The following is a 22470-nucleotide window of genomic DNA, read 5'->3' as shown; positions in this document are numbered from 1 at the left end:
CTTCTGAACAGTACTGTTTGGGATTTCATTGTTTGGCTGGAGGCTCAACTAATCTGTGTTCAGCTCACGGTCGGATTGTAAGCGCCGAACACAAAACCCACAGCATTCTTAGCTGCTACCTTGTGCTTTCCTGTCACCGAAATCCATCTTAGAGATCGGCTGAGGGCACTGACTATGGCCCCAGGGTGACGATCCGGCTACAAGGGTGGCTTGACTCCCAGGTCACGAGGTCCTCGCCCTTCCACTGCATTGGCCGCAAGCTTTGGAAGGGCAGTGGGCCTCTTCCTAGCCACCAGCTGCACGGGAAAATACAGCAACGGACATTGGGAATGAAATATGTGCGTTTAGGACTGAGAGAGCAGGCAGTAGATTCGGGACAGGCAGAAGAAAGCATTTCTTTTTGCAAGGCAAAATTACTTTATGGTATTCACCGCAACGAACTAGAGTTGTTGTGTGGCTTTAAAAGGGAGGGAATAGCAAAATTCGTGGTGGAGTCCATCACGGGATATAATATAACCATCTTCAAGTACTTGAAGGGCTGTCATATGGAGGAGGGTGACGAGTTGTTTTCTGTTGCCCAAGAAGGTCGGACCAGAACCAACGGGTTGAAATTAAATCAGAAGAGTTTCTGTCTAGACATTAGGAAGAATTTTCTAACAGTTGGAGCGGTTCCTCAGTGGGGAACCGGCTTCCTCGGGAGGTGGTGAGCTCTCCTTCCCTGGAGGTTTTGAAGCAGAGGCTAGATGGCCATCTGTCAGCAATGCTGATCCTATGACCTTAGGCAGATCATGAGAGGGAGGGCACCTTGGCCATCTTCTAGATATGGAGTAGGGGTCACTGGGGGTGTGTGGGGGGAGGTAGTTGTGAGTTTCCTGTATTGTGCAGGGAGTTGGACTGGATGACTGGTGGTCCCTTCCAACTCTATGATTCTATGACTGGCTACTAGCCATGATGGCCAAATGGAGCCTCCATGTTCAAAGACAGTATATCTCTCAACAGCAATTGCAGGAGGCAACAACAGGCTCTGCAGTCTGTGCTGTGCTTGTAGGCCTTCTGGGGACATCACTGGAGCAAAAGATGATGAACTGTATGGTTTAACAGGGCTACTCTGAGCTGCATAGGACATGCTGCCTTTAAAAGGCAGTTCTGGATTATGCACAGAATTCTGGTATATTGAAAAAGAAAAATAATGTGCAGGACACCTTTTTAAAAAATGGCAAAAGTCGGCTCAAAGCATCCTGGAGATAACACACAAAGCAATGCGATTTCATTAAAAATAATAAGAAGAAGAATTCCATAACAATTGTATCAAATAATCAATTTTTTGCTTTCAGTCGCTAGCTTTCTGCACAGAATCCGGCTGCGCTTAACTGAGCCATTGTGCTCGCCGGCTCCGGTCGGCTCCCTCCGATCTGTCTTGGCCCTATGCTTTAAGCATTCAGACTGCCACAGTCCTCCCCTTCTCAGAGACCTTTTGTATCCTCGCATTGTTCCGGGCGCTCCAGCCTTGAAACAGCAGCAGCTTTGCGGTTCTCAGGTGGCAGAAAGGGACGAGAGCATTGTGGGAACAGAATGCAAAAATAATAATAACAGAAACCCCTTGGGACGCACCACGGGCAGCGATATCATTTCCCTCCACGGCTCCCATTGTGTGTTTCTAAACTCGTTTTCATTTCCTGTGCAAAAGCAACAGGACTCTGCCCGCTGTCTCCCCTTGTGCCAAATGAGCGCACGCATGGCGGGCCCGAGCTGCTACACGTTCGCCTCCCGAGTGCCACCGTAAGCAAGGGGACTAATGAAGTGCACCCCCCCTTTTATGTAAAAGAAAGGGGGAAAGGGTGGGTTCCCCCCCCCCCCAGATGGCCTGACTTCCACTAGACCGTGGCCGGTATCCATGGCTCTCCCTGCCTTTGGCTGCATTTGCGCATGCTTCGGCTGCGACGGGCTGAGGCTTAGCTGCTTCTCGTGAAATGAAAACGTTTCAGAAGGGATTCAGCCTCTGGAGGGCACTGTCCACTCACTTAACACTGCAGGCACCTGCCTGTTATTTCCCCCAAAGCAGGGGTGCGCTCGACCCATTTAAATCCTTTCACCATCACATGTTTTTTTGTTTTGGTTGGGGCAGAGGATACAGAATACTTCCCCCTGAATTTTTACTGTAGCCAACTCTTAAGCTGCTAGAAATGAATGTTTTGATGGGATTTTAATTGGCTGTAGAAATTTGACTTTTGAAAGGTTTGTTTTGTATCCTGTTGGCTGTGTTGTAAGAACATATGAACATGAGAAAAGCCCAGCTCGATCAGACCAAGGCCCATCAAGTCCAGCAGTCTGTCCACACAGCGGCCCAACCAGGTGCCTCTAGGAAGCCCACAAACAAGACGGCTGCAGCAGCACCATCCTGCCTGTGTTCCACAGCACCTCATATAATAGGCCTGCTCCTCTGATCCTGGAGAGAATAGGTATGCATCATGACTAGTATCCATTTTTACTAATAGCCATGAATACCCCTCTCCTCCATGAACATGTTCCCTCTTAAAGCCTTCCAAGTTGTAAACTGCTTTGGGAACTTCTTAGCTGAAAGGTGGTTTATCAAACAGACTAACCAAAAATACATAAATCTGGGCCAATTTTACTTTGCGGTGGCTTGTCACTCGACACATTTTTTCAAAAAGGGTTTCAAAAACAGCAGGCTTGAGCTGTTACGCGTGTTCGCCTACAAGGTGAAATGGGTGAAAGGGAACAGACAAGCTTGGGATTTAAGGAGCTCGCCCCTGCCAGATTGAGAGCTGGGGCTGCACATTCTTTGTCCCGATAAGAAAAACGCACTTCTGCCTTTGTACTGAGCAAATTCATTATATGCATGGCATACTTGACATCGCTTCTAGTGCTGCCCTATGACTAACAGGAGCCGATATGCAGAGAAAGAATCATAAATCAGTGTCGGGGGCGGCCTCCAGCCTGGGCACTCGGCATGCAGCAGGTCCCAGATTCCGTTCCTGGCATCTCCAGTCAAAGGCCTTCTGGTAACAGATGTTGGGAAAGGGCCTTTTCCACCTGAGGTCCTGGAGAGGCTCTGCCAGTGGAACAGCAGCCTGGCTCAACATAAGGCACAGCTCCAGATGTTCTCATCAAAGACCTGGAAGGCTTCCTGCTGACCGACACAAACAGCTGCGCCACCCAAGCCTTCTGCTCACTTCCAAGGTTGCTCATAGAATCCTAGAGTTGGAAGGGGCCATAGAGGCCACCTAGTCCAACCCCCTGTTCAATGCAGGATGAGCCTGAAGCATCCCTGACAAGTGCTTGTCCAGCCTCTGCTTCAAGGCTGCCAGTGAGGGGGGAGATCATCACCTCCCCAGGTAGTCATTTCCACTGTCGAACAACTCTTACTGTAAAAAAAATAAAAATCCTAATATCCAGCCCGGTACCTTTCCGCCTGAAATTTAAACCCATTATTGCAAATTCTATCCTCTGCTGCCAACAGGAACGGCTCCCTGCCTTCCTCAAAGTGACAGCCCTTCAAATACTTAAAGAGAGTAATCGTGTCCCCCCCTCAACCTCCTCTTCTCCAGACTGAACATTCCCAACTCCCTCAGCCTTTCCTCCCAGGACTTGGTCTCCGGGCCCCTGATCATCCTCGTCGCTCTCCTCTACACCCGCTCGATTATGTCCACATCTTTTTTGAATTTTTCTCCACTCAGCTTGGTCGTGTCCCTGTGCTGCCTAAGAACTAAAAACCTGGTTTTTTTTTAATCTTGATATTCTCAGGATGCTGCATCCAGCGCTCAATTCAACCCCTTTTCTGGCATCTGCATGGGATTGCAGACGACACGCCATCCCAACAAACAGCCCCCTTCGTCGCCACTTACCGATTCTGTCGAGCCTATCCAGGGCCACTGTTTCAAAAGCCCTCCTCATCATGGGGTACTCCTCCAGCACCTCGTTGAAGTTGTCCACCGAGAGGGAGTAGAGGCGGCAGTAGGTGTCAGCTCTCACGCTGGCCGTACGCCGGCCGCGGGTCAACAGACAAATTTCTAGGATAAAGGAGGAAGAAGCATGAACGCTTTGTGGCAGCAGGGACTCTGCTTAACCACTTCCCTTTGTATCTGTAGCAGGATTTGCATCCTCCCTGAAGCGACACCCCCCCCATTGAGCTTTCCCTTGCCCCCTACTTCCTGTGGGTCATCTGTGGTGGTGATGGAGAAAAATGTCCTCAAATCACAGCTGACTTATGGTGACCCCGAAGGGTTTTCAAGGCAAAAGATGCTGAGAGGTAGTTTGCCGTTTGTCTGCCTCTGCATATAACAACCTTGGACTTCCTTTGGGCATCCATAGGGACACCCAAACAGCTGTATGTTCCCATTCTTGCATATCAAAAAAGGGGGGGGTCACTGGATCATGTCATGTTTCCTCTCCGAAATAATGATGAGCAGAAATAACTTTTTAAATATAAGAAAAGAAACAAACTCTGTTTTTTGCAACTACTATGTGAAATCTTGGGGGTGGGGGGAGTCGGTTTATCAAATGTGCTGGGGAAGGGTGCTGCCGCAAAGCAAGAATCAGAACAAAGAAACATGATTATGCAATTGCTTATATTGGCCCCCAAAATTATAGTGATGATATGCATTGAAAAACACAGTCGAGGCTGCCCCGACAACACTAATTATAGGCCAACGTTAACAGTCCCAACAAAACAGTTAAAATATCAACACAGGCGCAAACCCCGCTCAGTGGGAGGGAGCAATTAATGTACATTAATGCATGAAACTGCAATTAACATACCGGATTAAACACTCCCCAAATATGCAGCGCCGCTCAAAAATTAAGTATCCTGTCCCATGCAAAATGGCAGCAGGACAAAACTGTCCATTGGAGGTCGAATTGCTATCCCTTTGAATGCTACATAACTGTGGCATATTATTATTTACTGCAACACAACTATACAACCACTCTGGTTCTTTGTGCGTTTACAGGGTAAACCCTCTACCTGGCAATTTCTGCACTGAGTTCACCTTTCTCCCGTCAGTCATTTGCTCATCTAATTAGCCACTGGGGGGGTTCTGTTATTAAGGCTTCGCCAAAGCTTCCCACGCATGCTAATGAGCTCCGCCAAGCTGGTGGCAGCTGAAGACGACAACGTACCTTGCGGTAGGCAAGTCTCCCCAGATTCCAGTTTGATCTGACTTATGACCCGTTGACTGGGGAGGGATGCGACCGCTCCACAGTGGTAACGCTGGAGGGAAGGTCACTTGTGGGTCACCTGCGCCAACATATTATATCTCATTTGTGACCGCCACCCCCTTCTCTCCCATCTGAAGAAAATCTGCAGCTGCGATGAGCGCAGATCTTCCATTTCCCAGCCTGGTCTTGTGGGCTCACCACCTGCCCTGTTTTCTCAACCCTGAACAACCCCACGGAACTGCTGTTTGCCCCACAGGTGCCTGAATCTTAATCCCTACCCCCTTTCTTCCCACTGCATATGAATCAGACTCATATGCTTCATAGAATCATAGAGTTGGAAGGGGCCATCTAGTCCAACCCCCTGATAAATGCAGGATCAGCCTGGAGTATCCCTGACAAGTGCTTGCCCAGCCTCTGCTTAAAGACTGCCAGTGAGGGAGAGCTCACCACCTCCCCAGGTAGCTGATTCCACTGTCAAACCACTCTTACTGTAAAAAAATGTTTTCCTAATATCCAGCCGGTACCTTTCCACCTGCAATTTAAACCCATAATTGTGAGTCCCATCCTCTGCTGCCAAAAAGGAAAAGCTCCTTGCCATCCTGTACAGTAAGTGACAGCCCTTCAAATACTTAAAGAGGGCAATCATGTCGCCCTTCAACCTCCTCTTCTCTAGACTGAACATTCCCAACTCCCTCAGCCATTCCTCGTAGGGCTTGCTCTCCAGGCCTCTGAAGAGGGCACCTGTGTGCCGGGCATCTGTACCAGGACAATTTGCACATACTGTAACTAGGAGAGCAGGGGAGGGAGTTCCCGTTTTCCTTGGAGGGGGTAAGGCTTCTTGCACGAGAGGCAGCCACAGCGTTATCCGGCCACCCCCGTTCAATAGGGAGAACCCGAGGCTTGCCGTGGCGGGCTCACCTCCAAAGTAGGACCCATCAGCCAGCTTCGTCTCCTTGTTGCCCTTGGTGAGCACGCTGACCACCCCGTGCTGGATAAAATACATCTTCTTCCCGATGGTGCCTTCCCGGATGATGTAGTCCGCAGGCTGGAAAACCTCGAAACGCAGCTTGGTTAGCATGGACGTGACGAAATTGGGATCCGCGTTGGCAAACAGCGGCATGGAGGCCACCAGCTTCCGGCAGTTGAAGTTTATGATCTCCTGGGCATGACGAAAACAGAGCGTTCAGCGCGATAGTGCTGGACGTAAGATCTGTTAGCTGAGAGCTTGTGGAAAGCCTAGTACTCACCACCCTAATTCGCACGGTGGCCACCCAGGGGACCCAAGAAGACCCATGGTGGCCAAAGCCTCTGCCTGTTACTGCCCTCTGCAGCAACTGGTATTCTGAGGTATACTGCCTCTGAACACAGAAGTTCTATTGAGCTGTCAGAGCTATACTCCACTGATGGCCTTATCCTCCATGAAATTGTCTAATTCCTTTTAAAAGCCAGCTACGGTGGAAGAGGAGGAGGAGGAGGAGGAGGAGAGGAGGAGTTGGTTTTTATATGCAGACTTTCTCTACCACTTAAGGAATTATCAAACCGGCTTACAGTCACCTTCCCTTCCCCTCCCCACAACAGACACCCTGTGAGGCGGGTGGGGCTGAGAGCTGTGACTCGCCCAAGGTCACCCAGCTGGCTTCATGTGTAGGAGCGGGGAAACAGATCCAGTTCACCAGATTAGCCTCCGCCGCACATGTGGAGGAGTGGGGAATCGAACCCGGTTCTCCAGATCAGAGTCCACCGCTCCAAACCACCACTCTTAACCACTATGCCACGCTGGCTCCCAATTTATTTATTTATGGCTATTTGCCAGATAAAACCAAGACAGACCTTGCAGAGTGAATTTACAAACCAGGACTAATCTCAATATAAAATACCGGGTTATACATTTCCCGAATTACATTCCCCCCCCCCAAATTAGGGGGAATACCCTGAGGCGACGTTCCTTAAGTGCAACCGTGCAATGAGTCATAGTCCCTTGTTACATCCTGTGACCATGAGTTCCACGAGTTAAGAGGATGAAATTGGGAAAGCAGAATCATGTATGCCTCTCTTAACTCCTTGGAAGGAAGCTAGTATAAAAATACCCCGGCTAAATAGATGCAGCGGGGGTTAGATTCTTCTAGACTGAATGCATCCATGCCCTCTATTGCAGGCCAACAATAACTGGGTTAAGATGCTCTAAATTGGCACTGAGAACCTTACTGCTGGTTGGTTACACAAACCTATGAAGCTGCCCTATACTGAATCAGACCATCGAGGTCAATATTCTCTACTCAGACTGGCAGCTGCTCTCCAGGGTCTCAGGCAGAGAGGTCTTTTGGACATAGGTCAATTGGACTCTATGGTGTTGAAGCCCCTCCCCAAACCCCACCTGCTCAGGCTCCGCCCCCCCAAACCTCCCGCCGATGGCTAAGAGGGACCGGGCAACCCTATCCCCACCACCTGTTGCCTGGCCCTTTTAGCTGGAGATGCCGGAGACTGAACGTGGGGCCCTTGGCATGCAAAGCGGAGAGTCTTCCACCGAGCCACAGCCCCTCACCCTGGTTCCTTCCCATGATTCTGCTCAGCCCTTCCTGCGAGCACTCACCTCCCTCAGGGGCTCGCTCAGCTCCCCCAGGATGCTCTCCTCGTCAAACATCTTGCCCTGATACCGGTGTTCGTAGTAGTCGTGGATCCGCTGGCGCATGTCTGCCGGGAGCTTGTGGAAGGACATGTACTGCTCCACTTGCTTGTACTGTAGAGGACGAAAGCAACAGAGAAAGACAGAGTGAGGTTGAAAGGTTCTCCTCCCCAAAGTCGTGGTAGGACTGGACCCCCCCCCCCCCGACACACACATACACTCTCCTGGGAGCCTGAGGCTGAGCACAGCCTTGGAGCAAGGAAGAAGCAGAAGAAGAGCTGGTTTTTATATGCTGACTTTATCTACCACTTAAGGGAAACTCAAACCGGCTTTCAATCACCTTCCCTTCCCCACGGCAGACACCCTGCGAGGTAGGTGGGGCTGAGAGAGAGTGACTTGCCCAAGGTTACCCAGCTGGTTTCGTGTGTAGGAGTGGGGAAACAAATTCAGTTCACCAGGTTAGCCTCCGCTGCTCATGTGGAGAAGTGGGGAATCAAACCCGGTTCTCTAGATCAGAGCCCAGCCATTTTCTGAAAACGGTTTCCTGGATCTGTCAACCAGACACAGCCAGGTCACATTATATATTATAGTTTTGGCTCCCCTGGCCGATGTTTTTATTAATGCCATTTCAATTTGTGGAACAATTGTGTGTTTTAAAAGGTAACCTTTGCATCTACTCAAAGGAAGGCGTGCATTTTTATGGTTCTGCTTCCCCCAGCATCATTTCCGCCTCCCACCACCCCGTTCTAGAGCTGTGCGGTACTGAATTCCTAAAGAGCGAGGCACCCGCTGCTGAAGCAGCGAGCAAGTCCTGACCTCAGATCACCCCTCGCCAATGCACGAGGGCTGGTTACAATTACGCAGCGGTGCGGGAGAGGCGCTTTGCACACGCCCAGAGGCACAAATGCAGAACAGATCTCTGCATGGCTGATTGGGAACACGTCCCCCGACAAACTCATCATTAGACTATGTGCAGCTTATTACAAACTCCTGTGTCCTAGGATTGAACTGTAGCTTGGGAAATGAGGTCTGAGACATGAGCTCAAATGAAGCCACGGATATTTTCAGTGTAACCGCTCTGAGCATCTTGAGATCCATCTGTCGCTTTAAGGCAACCCTCCCATAAGCAGTTATGGGCTCTACACCTTATGTGGAGTTGTCAATTGCCAGGGATCAGGTCCCATGCAGGGGGCAAGCGCAGAGCCAGAATCAGAGGCCATTTTTGCATGGTCAATTTTGATGCTCAAAGCTCTTTTTAAAAACGCAACTTTAAAAATGCATTTTCACGGTCCCGACACAAAAGGAGAAGTTCCATTCCCCCCCCCACTCGCCTTCTCCTTGGTTCCTGTTTGCATAGCCTTAGCATATGCATAGCTAACGCGCCTCTGTTGTTTTGCATTGTTCCTTGAGAGGGATTCTTTGAGGCAAACACCAAAGGTCAGCTCAGGTGTCTATCCCTAGCGTCCCATAAACAGACACGCTCAGGCAGGTTAAATGGGCTCTTTTGTAATGCGAAGCAGGTATGTGCCGGCTTTGCATTCACTTCTGGAATGACAGTTCTGTGTGCAAAATTCAAAAAAATATGCAAGGCAATTCAGCCTGGAATCACCATGCAAAAATGGCCAGAGTTTGCTCCAGAAAGACTCCAAGGAGGGAGATCCTCAGGTGACTTCAGTATCGTTAAGGTTTTATTCATTTCAGTGGAGTGACTGGCCCGAGGTCCCAAACCCTAGGCTGGCACTCTAACCACCGCACCACACTGCCTATCTATGGGCAGGTCTGCACACGCTCGTCCTTCTGGCACACACCTGCCTCGTTTAAAATCTCTTCCTCATGACACACCTTTCTCGGTGAACACAAACCACATCAGGCTATGCGCCTCGCATGCTAAACCGCTCCAGGGGGGCAGAGGTTGGGAAGAACGACTTAATGCATGCAAGGTAGCCCAGCAGATGCCGGGGAGGGGAGGGGGTAGCCGGTCCTGGCATTTCAAGGCCTTTGGGTCTCTAAATGCCAGCAGCAGCCGAGAGGGTTACAAAGATTCGCCACCGCTGCCGATGAGGACTGAATGGCAAATAGTTGGGTGCCTTCCTGGTGGGGTCCGGTGGGGACGGGGATTACGCGGCTATTAGTGAATCGCTCGGATGCCAGGAGCGCCTCTCGGCGCTAAGCAAACCCTGCTTCTCTCTGCGCAGGCTGGCCTTCTGCAGGGAGGGGGAGACGGAGCGGAGTGCCTCTCGGCAACCTGGAGGGAAGGACACGGCGCTGTCTGCACACAGTGATTCACAGTGCCAGAACGGAGGACTCTTCGCTCCCCAGGTGTTTCTCTCCACTTGCTATGCATCCCTAGGTCTTTCTTACTCTGACAGCGTCCAAGTGTGTGAGTGCGCGTGGGGGGGGGGGTGACTGGGTTACATAAGACCATTCCCACTGGATCAGGCCAAAGATCCACGTAGCCCGGCATCCTTTTTCCCACAGCGGCCAGCCAGATGGAGAATTTATTTTGTGTATTTATTAGCCGCCTTACAGACGTGCACATTTTCTTTCCAGCACGGAATTAAAACTTATAAACCAAGGTGGAAAGGACAGGGGGAAGCAAACCAAACCGAGAATTCCTTGGTCTGCCACACCGAAGGGGGGCCACGACAATCTATCAAGCGCCTGAGGCAATAAAAATTATTTAAAGAGGCAACGGGAAGGAAGATCAGGCACTAGGCATACAGCTGTTAGGAAGGCACACTCCAAACAGGAAGACATGGGATGGAAAGGGCGCAGATTCAGGATTCTTGAAGCTGCCTTACATCCATTGGCTCATCTAGGGGAGGGGATGTGGCTCAGTGGTAGAGCATCTGCTTGGCATGCAGAAGGTCCCAGGTTCAATCCCCGGCATCTCCAGTTAAAGGAACTAGGCGAGTAGGTGATGTGAAAGACCTCTGCCTGAGCCCTTGGACAGACATTGCCAGTCTGAGTAGACAGTACTGACTTTGATGGACCGAGGGTCTGATTCAGTATAAGGCAGCTTCATTCCAGAAGTCACTGAAAGCCGGCGGATACCTGCTTCGCATTTCTTAAGAGGCCCTTTAACAGGACCTTTTGTATTTGCTCCGCCCCCACATCTAAACATCCACTGAAGGAAGTATGCAGAATCCTAGCCTTGGCTTAGCTATGCAAATGACTATTGCCAATAGCTATGCAAACGAAGGAGCAGGCAAGTGGGGGTGGTGGAATTTGTTTGACTTTCTCCTCTTGCATCAGGACCATGAATAGTCATTTTAAAGGTCGGATTTTAAAAAAATCAGCATTGAGCAAGGAGCAGAATCGACCCTGCATAAATGGCCTATAATTTTGTCGCGAATTGCTGGCACTGGTTTTTGGGGGGGTTGGGGGGTGGGTTATTAGCTGCCTCGAGCAGGTCACTGCAAGATCTTTTCCAAAAAAAATAAGTAATCCTTATAACAACCTCGCAAGGTAGGCAGCTCAGTATTACTTGCCCCTACATGGTGGGATTTTTTGCGAAGACATTCTAGGGAACTCATGGCGGGCACTGATTCAGAGGGGTTCCCCAATTTTCTAGCTCCATCTCTGTTAGGCCTTCTCTGCTGCAAGCCAGTCAAAGCTGGCATGGCTTTGCTTCAAATGCTCTTGAATGGATGCAGTGTTACCCCCCCCCCCCGGGGTCTAAACTGAATTGTGAGGCTGCAAATGGGCTCTTCAAGCTTTCAAAAGGCTGGGAAAGAAATATTCAATTGTTTTTCGGTCCCTCTTTTTGCCCTGTCGTTTCCAGAGAGAGAAATTGAATGGATTCTCTTTCCTCTCCTTCCTTTGGCTGTATTTCTGCAGACCACCCCAGGGAAATACACTTCTCTGAAATACATCCATGGATGCGAGAAACGCACAGCGGCTAAGCCTAAAAGATCTACCCTATGGATTCAGACCCAAAGAGCGCCTCACCTGAAATGTTTGCCTCCCTTTAAATCTCAGTTGAGTCGCCTTCTCCGGCTTCCCCTGACATCTGGGGCTCCCAGAATCCCCTCCCTTGGTCCCCCTTTTCATTTTATTGATTTGATTTCTGTATCCTGTCTTTTGATTCCGCAGCGGCTTAGATAAACGTAATAAAAATATAGGATTTATTTTACCCTTTTCCTCCCGGCACAATCCACCAGACCACTGTTCAACCCCAGCTTTGAGCACATTTTCACCATCTTTTTATAACCAAAAGGAAGGAAGGAAGAACAGCCTTTTAAGATGTTCTTTATTTTATTCGCCCATCGGTGTAGGGGACAAGGGAGACCCCCCCCCAAGACACTTAGAATCCCCACTCACTGAAGACCTTTGACCAATCCCTCTCTCCCCCTCTCTCTCCCTAGCCTACCTCACAGGCTGTTGTGAGGATGAAATGCAGGGGCGGAAAACCCTCAGTTAAGAAGAAGGGCAGGATAAAAATCTGAGAGAGAGAGACCCAGTAGCCTATGTTAAATGCAGTATCTGGGAGACCCAGGTTTGAATCCCCACTCGTACCACTTGCCCGGTAACCTTGGACTAGTCACACTCTCTCAGCCTAGCCTACCTGACAGGATTGTTGTGAGGATAAAGTGGAGGAGAATGGCGTCAGCCGCTTGGGGTCTCCATTAGAGAACAAAGGCTGGGTATGAATGAATTATATAAATAATAAATAAAAAATTTCCCTATTTGAGAAAGACTATGGCTTCGATCCCGACTGATCTGGCAATTTCTATCAATTCCCCCTTGAACACATAAACACATGAGGCTGCCTTATTCCGAATCAGACCTTTGGTCCATCAAGGTCAGTATTGTCTACTCAGACTGGCAGCGGCTCTCCAGGGTCTCAGGCGGAGGTCTTTCACATCACCTATTTGCCTGGTCCCTTTAACTGGAGATGCCGGGGGTTGAACCTGGGACCTTCTCCATGCCAAGCAGGTGCTCTACCACTGAGCCACAGCCCCTCTCCATGGCTCTCCAGGGTCTCTGGCAGAGGTCTTTCACATCACCTACTTGCCTGGTCCTTTTAGCTGGAGATGCCGGGGATGGAACCTGGGACCTTCTCCATGCCAAGCAGGTACTCTACCACTGAGCCACAGTCCCTACCCCTCAGGTTGCTCATCTGGGTCCCCTATCCTCCAGGAGCAGCATTTTGTAGAGATTCGTGGGAAGCAGAGGGAGAGGCAGTTCTCAATCCAGCCCTCTCTCTCCTTGGGGCTTTAGATTAACCAGCCCCCTGAAAAGGGAGCGGCGGTTGACGGCAGACCTCCATGTATTGATGGCACCTCATGCGCTGGCGCCTATGTGCACATCAGCTTTACCTGTGTACGGACTGCCCCGTGATATCAGTAGCCCACATGGAGGACAGAGCCAGGATCCAGCTCCCCTTTTTCTGCCCATTGAACCGACTAGGTTTTGATCACCGAAATGGAGCTAACAACAAAGGGGGGGAACCCTGCAGTTCAAGCAAAGCCAAACCATAAAAAAGATACGTGCGCCACCACACGAGCCAGTAAATCATCCAGGTCTCCCAACAAAACAAAACCGTCTGGGTCATTTGGAAACAGCGTTACGGAACGAACATTGCATTCTCCAAAACAGAAGCACCCGGACAAAACACGTACAACCTGCCTCCGTACATGAAAAGCCAGGACGCGCAACCCTCCCCAGGACACTTAAAAGGTCTAGCCCTTACAAGGAAATAGTCGTCGTGATTTATATAAACAGGCACTCGCACGTCAGAACAATATATATGGGTCTTCTTCTTAAAACTCGGCTGTTTTCATCTGAAAGATCCCTGCTAGCCGAAGGAAAAAAGAGGGGAATAGAACCCAACCTAGAAAACGGAAGTTGGGTACCCAAGGTTGGGTGGGATGGGAAAAAATATATATAAATAATAAAAATATATAATTTATTAGAAGTGCTATATAAGAATTAAAATTATTTAAAAACCGTTAAAATAGCACAATGGCATTTCTTAAGGTTGATGTCTGTCACCACAAGCCAAACGTGTTTCGGCCTATAAAGTCTTCCTCGGTGGTCTATTTAAATCATACATAAAACATGCACACACGTTGCAAACATATACAGGCAATATACAACAACTTATGTGGGAGACATATGCAGCCCAGCATAAAAACCTAAGACAATCCTACCAGATGTTGGTGTAATTGGTAATATATACAACCTATTACATCCCTGGCCAGTTGTATATTGCCTGTATATGCAAATATGTTTGTAATGTGTGTGCATGTTTTATATATGATTTAAACAGACCACTGAGGAAGGCCATATAGGCCGAAACGCGTTTGGCTGGTGGAGAGACATCAACCTTAAGAAATGCCATTCTGCTATTTTAACGTTTTTTAAAATAATTTTAATTCTTATATAGATCACTGCTAGCCTTCATCAGAGTTTTGACTCTGTGTTGTTCACCTCAAATGCAAAATGTCAGGAAGATTTTACCACTGTCAGAACAAAAAAAACAGACGGAAGTATTTCAGGGTGTCGCCCTCTGCCTTCCTCGCCTCTGCATTCGAATCTCCCGTGCTTGTGTGTGTGTTTGCAGGCAAGTTCCAAGCTCTTTTCTGCAAACGCGACACTGAGAAACTTTCCGAGGAACAAAAAGCAACTTTGCATTTTCGTGATTCCCACACGCTGCACAATTTTATGCGCTGCAAAAAGAAAATAAATCCCTGAGTGTGCCTGGTGGCTGGATTCAGAGAAAATGTTTTCCAATCAGTGTGTCATTGTCAGCCAGAACAATGTTGCCTTAAAATCGGCTGCAACGGGGCCCCCTGCAATAATGCCCGCATCGCCCCCTTAACAACTCTAAGCACGGCCGCCTAAAGCAGACTTTGGATAAAGCCTCCAGAAAAAATAAAGAATGAAAAAGCCCATTTTCTTATTGTTCTCACTGCAAGGTGGATTTCATCAGCAGATCACTCAATTTGAAGCCTTTTCATCGACTAAAAAGGGGGCACTGATCAATTATGAAGCATATATTCTTTTTTAAAAGGTGTATATATTGGTTTTCGCCCTGACGAGGATGGCCCAGGCTAGCCCGATCTCGTCAGATCTCAGAAGCTAAGCAGGGTCAGCCCTGGTGAGTACTTGGATGGGAGACCACCAGGGAAGTCCAGGGTTGCTATGGAGAGGGAGACAATAGCAAACCACCTCTGCTCATCTCTTGCCTTGAAAACCCTACGGGGGTGTGCCATAAGAAGCTAAGCAGGGTTGATCTTGGTTAGCATTTGGATGAGAGACCACCAAGGAATACCAAGATCGCTATGCAGAGGCAGGCAACGGCAAACCACCTCTGCTCATCTCTTGCCTTGAAAACCCCACGGGGTCGCCGTAAGTTGGCTGTGACTTGACGGTATATTTTACACACAGGCACATATATTGGTTTTAAACTGCCCTGTGCTGAGTTGCGACAACTGACCCATTGCTTTGTCTGGACACGTCGGGGACAATACCTGGACTCTCTACACGCAAAACATGAGCTCTGTCACTAAGCCACGGCTCCTTCCCTCAAGGAAAATGCCAGGCGCCATCTTGGAAGAGGCACGCTCTGCTTCTTTCTCTTCTTAGAAGAAGAGCATCAGAAGAGCCCTGCCAGATCAGACCAGGGATCCACCTAGTCCAGCATCCTGTCTCACACAATGGCCAACCAGTTCCTCTAGAGGTAGGAGTGCCAACCTCCAGGTACTAGCTGGAGATCTCCTGCTATTACAACCGATCTCCATCCGATAGAGATCAGTTCCCCTAGAGAAAATGGCCGCTTTGGCAATCGGGCTCTATGGCATTGAAGTCCCTCCCCTCCCCAAACCCCACCCTCCTCAGGCTCCACCCCAAAAATCTCCAGGTATTTCCCAACCCGAAGCTGGCAACCCTATCTGGAGGTCCAGCAACAGGGCATAGAGGCTGAGGCCTTTCCCTGATGTTGCCGCCTGGTAAGAGAAGAAGGCTATCAGACACATGTGCATCAGTGAAAAACCTCCTTCCCTGGAGGTTTTGGAGCAGAGGCTAGATGGCCATCTGTCAGCAATGCTGATTCTATGACCTTAGGCAGATGATGAGAGGGAGGGCATCTTGGCCATCTTCTGGGCATGGAGTAGGGGTCACTGGGAGTGTAGGGGGCACGAGGTAGTTGTTAATTTCCTGCATTGTGCAGGGGGGGTTGGACTAGATGACCCTGGTGGTCCCTTCCAACTCTATGATTCTATAAGCTAACATGTTGTTATTTGGCCTCAGAACAGTTGTTTCCCTATGTGGCAGTTCAATGAACATAATATTTCTTTATGCTGACCCTGTTGCCCCCATGATTATGTGAATCCCACGTACTATAATGCTCAGATGGGGGGTTCCTTTATTTTCTTTGGGGGGTGAGGGCCCCCTAGATCGCTTTATCACTTGCAAGGCTCCAGGACGATCCCCACCCCCTACACCCACACTGTCCATCAAGCAGACCACTTACCTTTTCCTGGTACTGCCGGCGTGAGGAATCCAAAGACTGGATGAGGGCCGTGGCGTGGCCGATGAACATGGCGTAGCAGGTGGCCCCGACAATCATGCTCAGCATGGTGAGCCACACGTCTGACATGCCCACCGGGGCCTGCTGCCCATAGCCGATGCACAGCATGTGGCTCATGGCCTTGAACAGCGCATAGGAATACTGCTTCCCCCAGGAGTCATTCTGAAGAGACAGACAGACAGACAAGGTTACAGGACAATGCGCCAGAGAAAGCCAGGGAGACTCTCCTTGGTGAAGGTGGACTTGAATGTACCTTTACCACCAAAGAAGCCTATGGGGTCTTTTTTGGGGAGGGGGGAGGTCGAAAGGTTGTATGCGCTGTGCCCTCTACCACAGAGCAGTTTCTGGTAAGATGCTCACCAGCCACTTGACCTAATACACTGCTTGATGTAGACAAATCCTCAAGTGCCCAGCATGTAAAAGAAGGTGAGACATGGAAGCCACGTTCTAGTATATAAGGAATAAATAACCTTTCAGGGAGCTTCATTATACTAGAAGGGCTTTTATGCATTTTTTTTTACTGTACATTATGACACAATTATATTACGAGGATGTGTGCTAAATTATAACTATGACTGACCACTGAGGAAGGTTTGGTCCTTATTGGATCCTGCTTTGGTCAATGTAAGATCGTACCTTGCAGGTGTGTAAGTTTGTATATACTGAATGTGAAAGTCTTGCCTGTGTTAGAGGCCTTATGTTTTCAACTTGTCTATGCACCTTATTAAAATTTAGATATTTGTAATTGTAGCATTTTTCAGCTCAACCTCTTCGGTTTGGGATCAGCGTTTGGGTTGAGTTCCATTTGGTTCTCCCCCCCCCACGTTCTTTCCCTCAAGATGCTCACCAGCCCCATGCTTTCCAAAGACGTGGTGCTTGTAAGTATTATAGAGGAGAGTCATTCAATCGGCACCTGCATTTGTGGCAGGGGACAGAGCCTGCGCGGGCAAGCCAGGCGTCCACATATAGCACAGGTAGGCACAAAGCCAGCTTCACAGACAAATAGGCGCACGTGCCATACACATGAACACATGAACACATGAAGCTGCCTTTTACTGAATCGGACCCTTGGTCCATCAAGGTCAGTATTGTCTACTCAGACCGGCAGCGGCTCTCCAGGGTCTCAGGCAGGGGTCTTTCCCATCACCTACTTACCTGGTGCTTTTCCTTGGCGATGCTGGGGATTGAACCTGTATGCCAAGCAGATGCTCTGTCCCTCAGCCACAGCCCCTCCACAATCACACACACATTCAATCCATCTAAAACATGAACTCCTTTATTGTTTCCAAACAAGTGGAGCTGGCTTTCCAAGATTCCTCCCCCACTCCTTTATTTGACCTTGTCCTCCTTTAAGTGATGCCATGAAAATAAAAACACCCATTCCTGCTCAATAAAGAAAGTCTTTTAAAAAATCAAGAACTGCCATCCTGTTTCAAGTTGCCCTGAACATCTCCCATGCCTCGCCCCCCAAAGCCCTGGACTGTTCTCGCAACGACCAACAGCAAAGGTAGGGTTGCCAACATCCAACATCTCCCGCTATTACAACCGATCTCCAGGCAATAGCGATCGGTTCTCCTGGAGGAAATGGCCGCTTTGGCAATTGGACTCTATGGCATTGAAGTCCCTCCCCTCTCCAAAGCCCGCCCTCCTCAGGCTCCACCCCCCAAAATACCCAGGTATTTCCCAACTCGGAGCTGGCAACCCTACGCAAAGGTAAGTACCGTCCACTTGGCTACCTGCCCCCTCCCAAACATTAGGGTCATTTAATGTGGATTAGTTAAACTCTAGAATATGATAACCATCCTTTTTGTCCACGTGATAAGGATTCGGACAAGGCATGGTGGGCGCAGCAACAAAATGGCTGCCGCAAAATGGCTACCGCAGGAGGCAGGGCCAGCCACAAAATGAATGCCACAGCTTAACTTCAGTAACACAGTGGAGATCCTTGTGCTGTGGTGGCAGCTGGCGCCAAAGCAACCTTATAAAAAAAATCTGCACTGCCAATCAAATCTCCAACAGTTAATCAGAAGCCTTGATGGGCAAAAGCCCTACCTGGCCCCGCCCACTTCCTAAAAACCCTTGGCGGGTGCCAGAAAAGGTGTAGGTGGATGCTCCGGCACCCACAGGCATCCCGGTGGGGACGCCACTTCTATACAAATTATGGAAATTAAAAAATCGGAGCATTCCTAATGAACTGACTCCATTCTCCATAGGAAGAAGAGCAGTTCCTCGGTGGAACAGGCTTCCTCGGGAGGTGATGATCTCTCCTTCCCTGGAGGTTTTTCAGCAAAGGCTGCATGGCCATCTGTCAGCAATGCTGATTCTATGACCTTAAGCAGATGATGAGAGGGAGGGCATCTTGGCCATCTTCTGGGCAAGGAGTAGGGGTCACTGGGTGTGTGTGTGGGGGGGGAGGTAGTTGTGAATTTCCTGCATTGTGCAGGGGGTTGGACTAGATGACCCTGGTGGTCCCTTCCAGCTCTTATGATTCTATATCAGAAGCAAGATAAAAATTTGGAACTGCAAATTCAAAAATCCATGGCAGAAGTCAGAGGAGAAATTCAGAAACATTCCTAGTCAAAGCCAACGAAACAATCCAGGTCTCTGCCGTTGGTCGCATCAGTGGAAAGTTCCCGAGACGTTCCTCCGGCCAATGGCCGAGTTATCGCATCACAGCGCGACATCCGTCAGGTCAAACTGGGTTTGGTTCCTTGGAGATGCCTTTCAGGGCAGATAAAGCTCAAATATCGAGTTACGCCCCGAATAGTCTGTCCCGTTGGACAAAACTGTGCCATTTTATTGAATGGGCAACCCAGCAAAAGGTACACGCAAACCTTCATGCTTCGGGGCTCCAGAAAGAGACGGCTCCTTGCGGGCGCCGTCCTGTCTGGGCTAACTTCGCTAACAATGCAGGGCTAGTCCAGTTTTTATTCTCTCTTACCACCAAAGGATTTGGTTTCTTAAGTCTGGGGCCTTTTGCCCTCTTCATCCAAGTGTCCTAGTAAAGAGGAAGGGAAAGGGTCACTGGGAGCGCAGCCATCTGCAGGCGAGGCCGGTCGAGGGCACAGAAAGCTTGGTCAAGAACGCTGCAAGCTTACCGTCCTTAGGAAGCTGGCGGTAACTTTACACTCTTCTTAATTTTCTTTTTGCCCTTGAAATACAAGGAGGGTTGAAAAAGCGAGGCTCATGTTGTTTGTGGACATGAGGTCAGCTCCTCTAATCTGGAAGCCTCTCTCCCCTGTGCCTAGGGAGGTAGGTGTGCTGTATAATGGCCAGAGCAGGGGTCCCCAACCAGCATGGCGTAGTGGTTAAGATCGGAGGTTTGGAGTGGTGGACTCTGATCTGGAGAACCGGGTTCGATTCCCCACTCCTCCACATGAGCGGCGGAGGCTAATCTGGTGAACCAGGTTGCTTTCCCCACCCCTCCACATGAAGCCAGCTGGGTGACCTTGGGCTGGTCACAGCTCTATTAAGAGCTCTCTCAGCCCCACCTACCTCACAGGGTGCCTGTTGTGGGGAGGGGAAGGTAGATGTAAGCAGGTTTGATTCGGCCTTAAGCGGTAGAGAAAGTCGGCATATGAAAACCAACTTCCGCGAATCTCTCTAGTTCCCTTTTAAAGGCATCTAGCAGAATCTAAGGAAAGTCCAACTGGCCCATATAGTCCAGCATCCCATTTCCAGCAGTGGTTAGGCAGGGGCTTCCAAAACACCCTGATATTCTTCCCCCTGGCAACCGGTATTCAACAGCACCAGCTCTTCAGTTTAGCTGTCATGGCTAACTGCTGTTGGTTGACCCGTCCTCTGGGAATCTATCTACCAGCCTAATCGGATGACCCCACAGCTGTAGCTATGAACACATGAAGCTGCCTTACACTGAATCAGACCCTTGGTCCATCAAAGTCAGTATTGTCTACTCAGACTGGCAGGGGCTCTCCAGGGTCTCAGGCAGAGGTCTTTCCCATCACCTCCTCGCCTAGTCCCTTTAACTGGAGATGCTGGGGATTGAACCTGGGACCTTCTGCATGCCAAGCAGATGCTCTACCACTGAGCCACAGGCCCCTCCGCAACGGGGCCCTTAAACGGCCGCATCCTTGCCTCGGTCCGGTCGCCCCGGGGCTTTCTTTGCTCCACACCTGCATCTCTTAACGGAAGGTGGCGAAGCGTCTTGTCCCACCTACCCTCGCCGCCCCGCGCGGGGGCCGTTCCCTCGTCCACGCTGGAAAAGCGGAGAGCGGATGGCACCCCAAAAATAGATCCCTGTTTTTCTCAAACAGCTTGTTCCTGCATCCTTATGACACCTTGGTGCTGCAGCTTATTACGTAGGCGAGGGGGGGCGGGTGTGCGTTGGCTCGGAGCCGAGGCGAAACCTTCCCTGGGGAAGCTGCCCTTCAAGCCGGCACAGGCAGCGGAATCGGCGCTGCAGCCCACAGCCATCTCGGACACAACTGCGCGCCTGCCAGTTTGGCTTCTGGGCACAGTTCAAGTTTGTGGCCGAGGGAGGGGGTGTGTGAAGGAAGGATCACCTTCCCCCACCCATCTCTACCTGCCTGACTTTCAAGACCAAAACATGATGCCTTCCACTCTCATTTGAAAGGAGGTGGGCTGAGACCTTTTTAGTTGTTGCCCCCAAACTCTGGAACTCCCTGCTACTGGAGGTGAGAACAGTGCCTTTCCTACAGGCCTCCCAAGCGAAGTGAAACTGCTCTCTATCCCCTCTCAGCCTTCTCCTCTCCAGACTAAACATCCCCAGCTCCTTCAACCTTTCCTCATAGGACTCGGTCTCCAGACCCCTCGCCATCTTTGCTGCCCTCCTCTGGACCCGTTCCAGCTTGTCTTCCAGTGGCCCCTTGAAAACCAGCAACAGTTATTCCAGCATGAAGTTCGGTGAGACAGAGCTCCCTTCTTCAGGTACAATGGGAAGAAATAAACCCCTTTACCTTGTTTTGAAGGAAATTACAGAAGAGGAGAGGGTATAAAGCGCTACAGTTGGGCGCAAAGCTGGAGTGATAAACCCTGATGCTGGATCATGCATTTCTCCAGACCGCTGGAAAGTATATACAAGTCCCCCTGCTGTGCATGTCTCACTCCTAATGAAAAAAAGGGGCCTTTTATAAAGATGACACACACACACCATCTCAATGCCCAAGGAGAAAGGCAGAGGGATGCCAGGGTTGCAATAAAGTTGCTAGGACGGCCAGTGCGTCCAAAACCCATGGCGGGGTCCCTAGCGGGCTATGAAGGGCGAACAGCAAGCAACCGTCGAGATATAACCGCGCAAAGGTTCGGCTGCTTTTCTACAGGCTGCCGAGCACGCTCAATTTCTACCAAGCCGCCCAGCTGCGATGTGACATTTTGGCTCACCAGACTTGGCGTTCATCCGATCGACTGAAAACGCTGTCGGGGACGGCGAGGGGTTTCCCCCCCTCTCCTTTTTTTGCCCGGCATGCAGTTTAGGGAGCTCCGGGGAGATTCTGCCAAGGCTGCCGGGTTGGGGAACGCTTCAGAGAGAAGAGCTGAGATTCCCTGCAGTCCTCATCCGTGCAGAGATCTGCGGCCTCGCCCTGGGGCACAGTTAAATTGTATGTTCTCGGAATAATCTGGAGCAAGAGTTGTGCACATGTGCGCGCAAGGAGCGGACAGACCTGAGCCTGGCCTGTTTGTGAAGAACAGAAAATAAAGAACTGGACAACCTCAAGGACAACCTTGTGCTCCATCCCTTTGTTCACCTGCCAGGTGTCTGCTCCTAGCAAGTGTTCCCACCTGTTAGGGTTGCCAGCTCTGGGTTGGGAAACTCCTGGAGATTTGGCGGGGTGGGTGGGACCTGGGGAGGGACTTCAGCAGGGTATAACGCCACGGAGACCAACTTCCATTGCAGCCATTTCCCCCAGATCTCTCGGCTGGAGATCGGTTGTAATCCCAGGAGATCTCTGGGCCCCGCCCGGAGGTTGGCAGTTCTTTTGGAAGGGCTATGCTGTGTCCCTGCTTCCTGTCTCAGCAGGATCCAGTGACGTCTGGAATGAACTCTGCCCTCTCATGTCCAATCTGAGAGCCAGCGTGGTGCAGTGGTTAAGAGCGGTGGTTTGGAGCGGTGCGCCCCGATCAGGAGAACCGGGTTCGATTCCCCACTCCTCCA

General features: G+C 50.1%; 1 protein-coding gene across 1 annotated transcript in view; it reads right to left on the bottom strand.

Annotated features, from left to right (window-relative positions):
* HCN4 (hyperpolarization activated cyclic nucleotide gated potassium channel 4) overlaps nt 1-22470 on the bottom strand; it is a 78034-nt gene that overhangs the window by 3482 nt on the left and 52082 nt on the right. The window contains exons 4-7 of the mRNA XM_056865925.1: nt 16281-16499; nt 7769-7915; nt 6097-6337; nt 3867-4031 (exon numbers count right to left, since the gene is read on the bottom strand). Of these exons, the coding sequence (XP_056721903.1) occupies nt 3867-4031; nt 6097-6337; nt 7769-7915; nt 16281-16499 (772 nt within the window). The remainder of the gene's footprint in view (nt 1-3866; nt 4032-6096; nt 6338-7768; nt 7916-16280; nt 16500-22470) is intronic.

This window comes from Euleptes europaea, chromosome 20 (assembly GCF_029931775.1).
Source record: "Euleptes europaea isolate rEulEur1 chromosome 20, rEulEur1.hap1, whole genome shotgun sequence".
NCBI lineage: Eukaryota > Metazoa > Chordata > Lepidosauria > Squamata > Sphaerodactylidae > Euleptes > Euleptes europaea.
The sequence above is the reverse complement of the archived record's forward strand: the minus strand, read 5'-3'. Positions and strand labels throughout refer to the sequence as shown.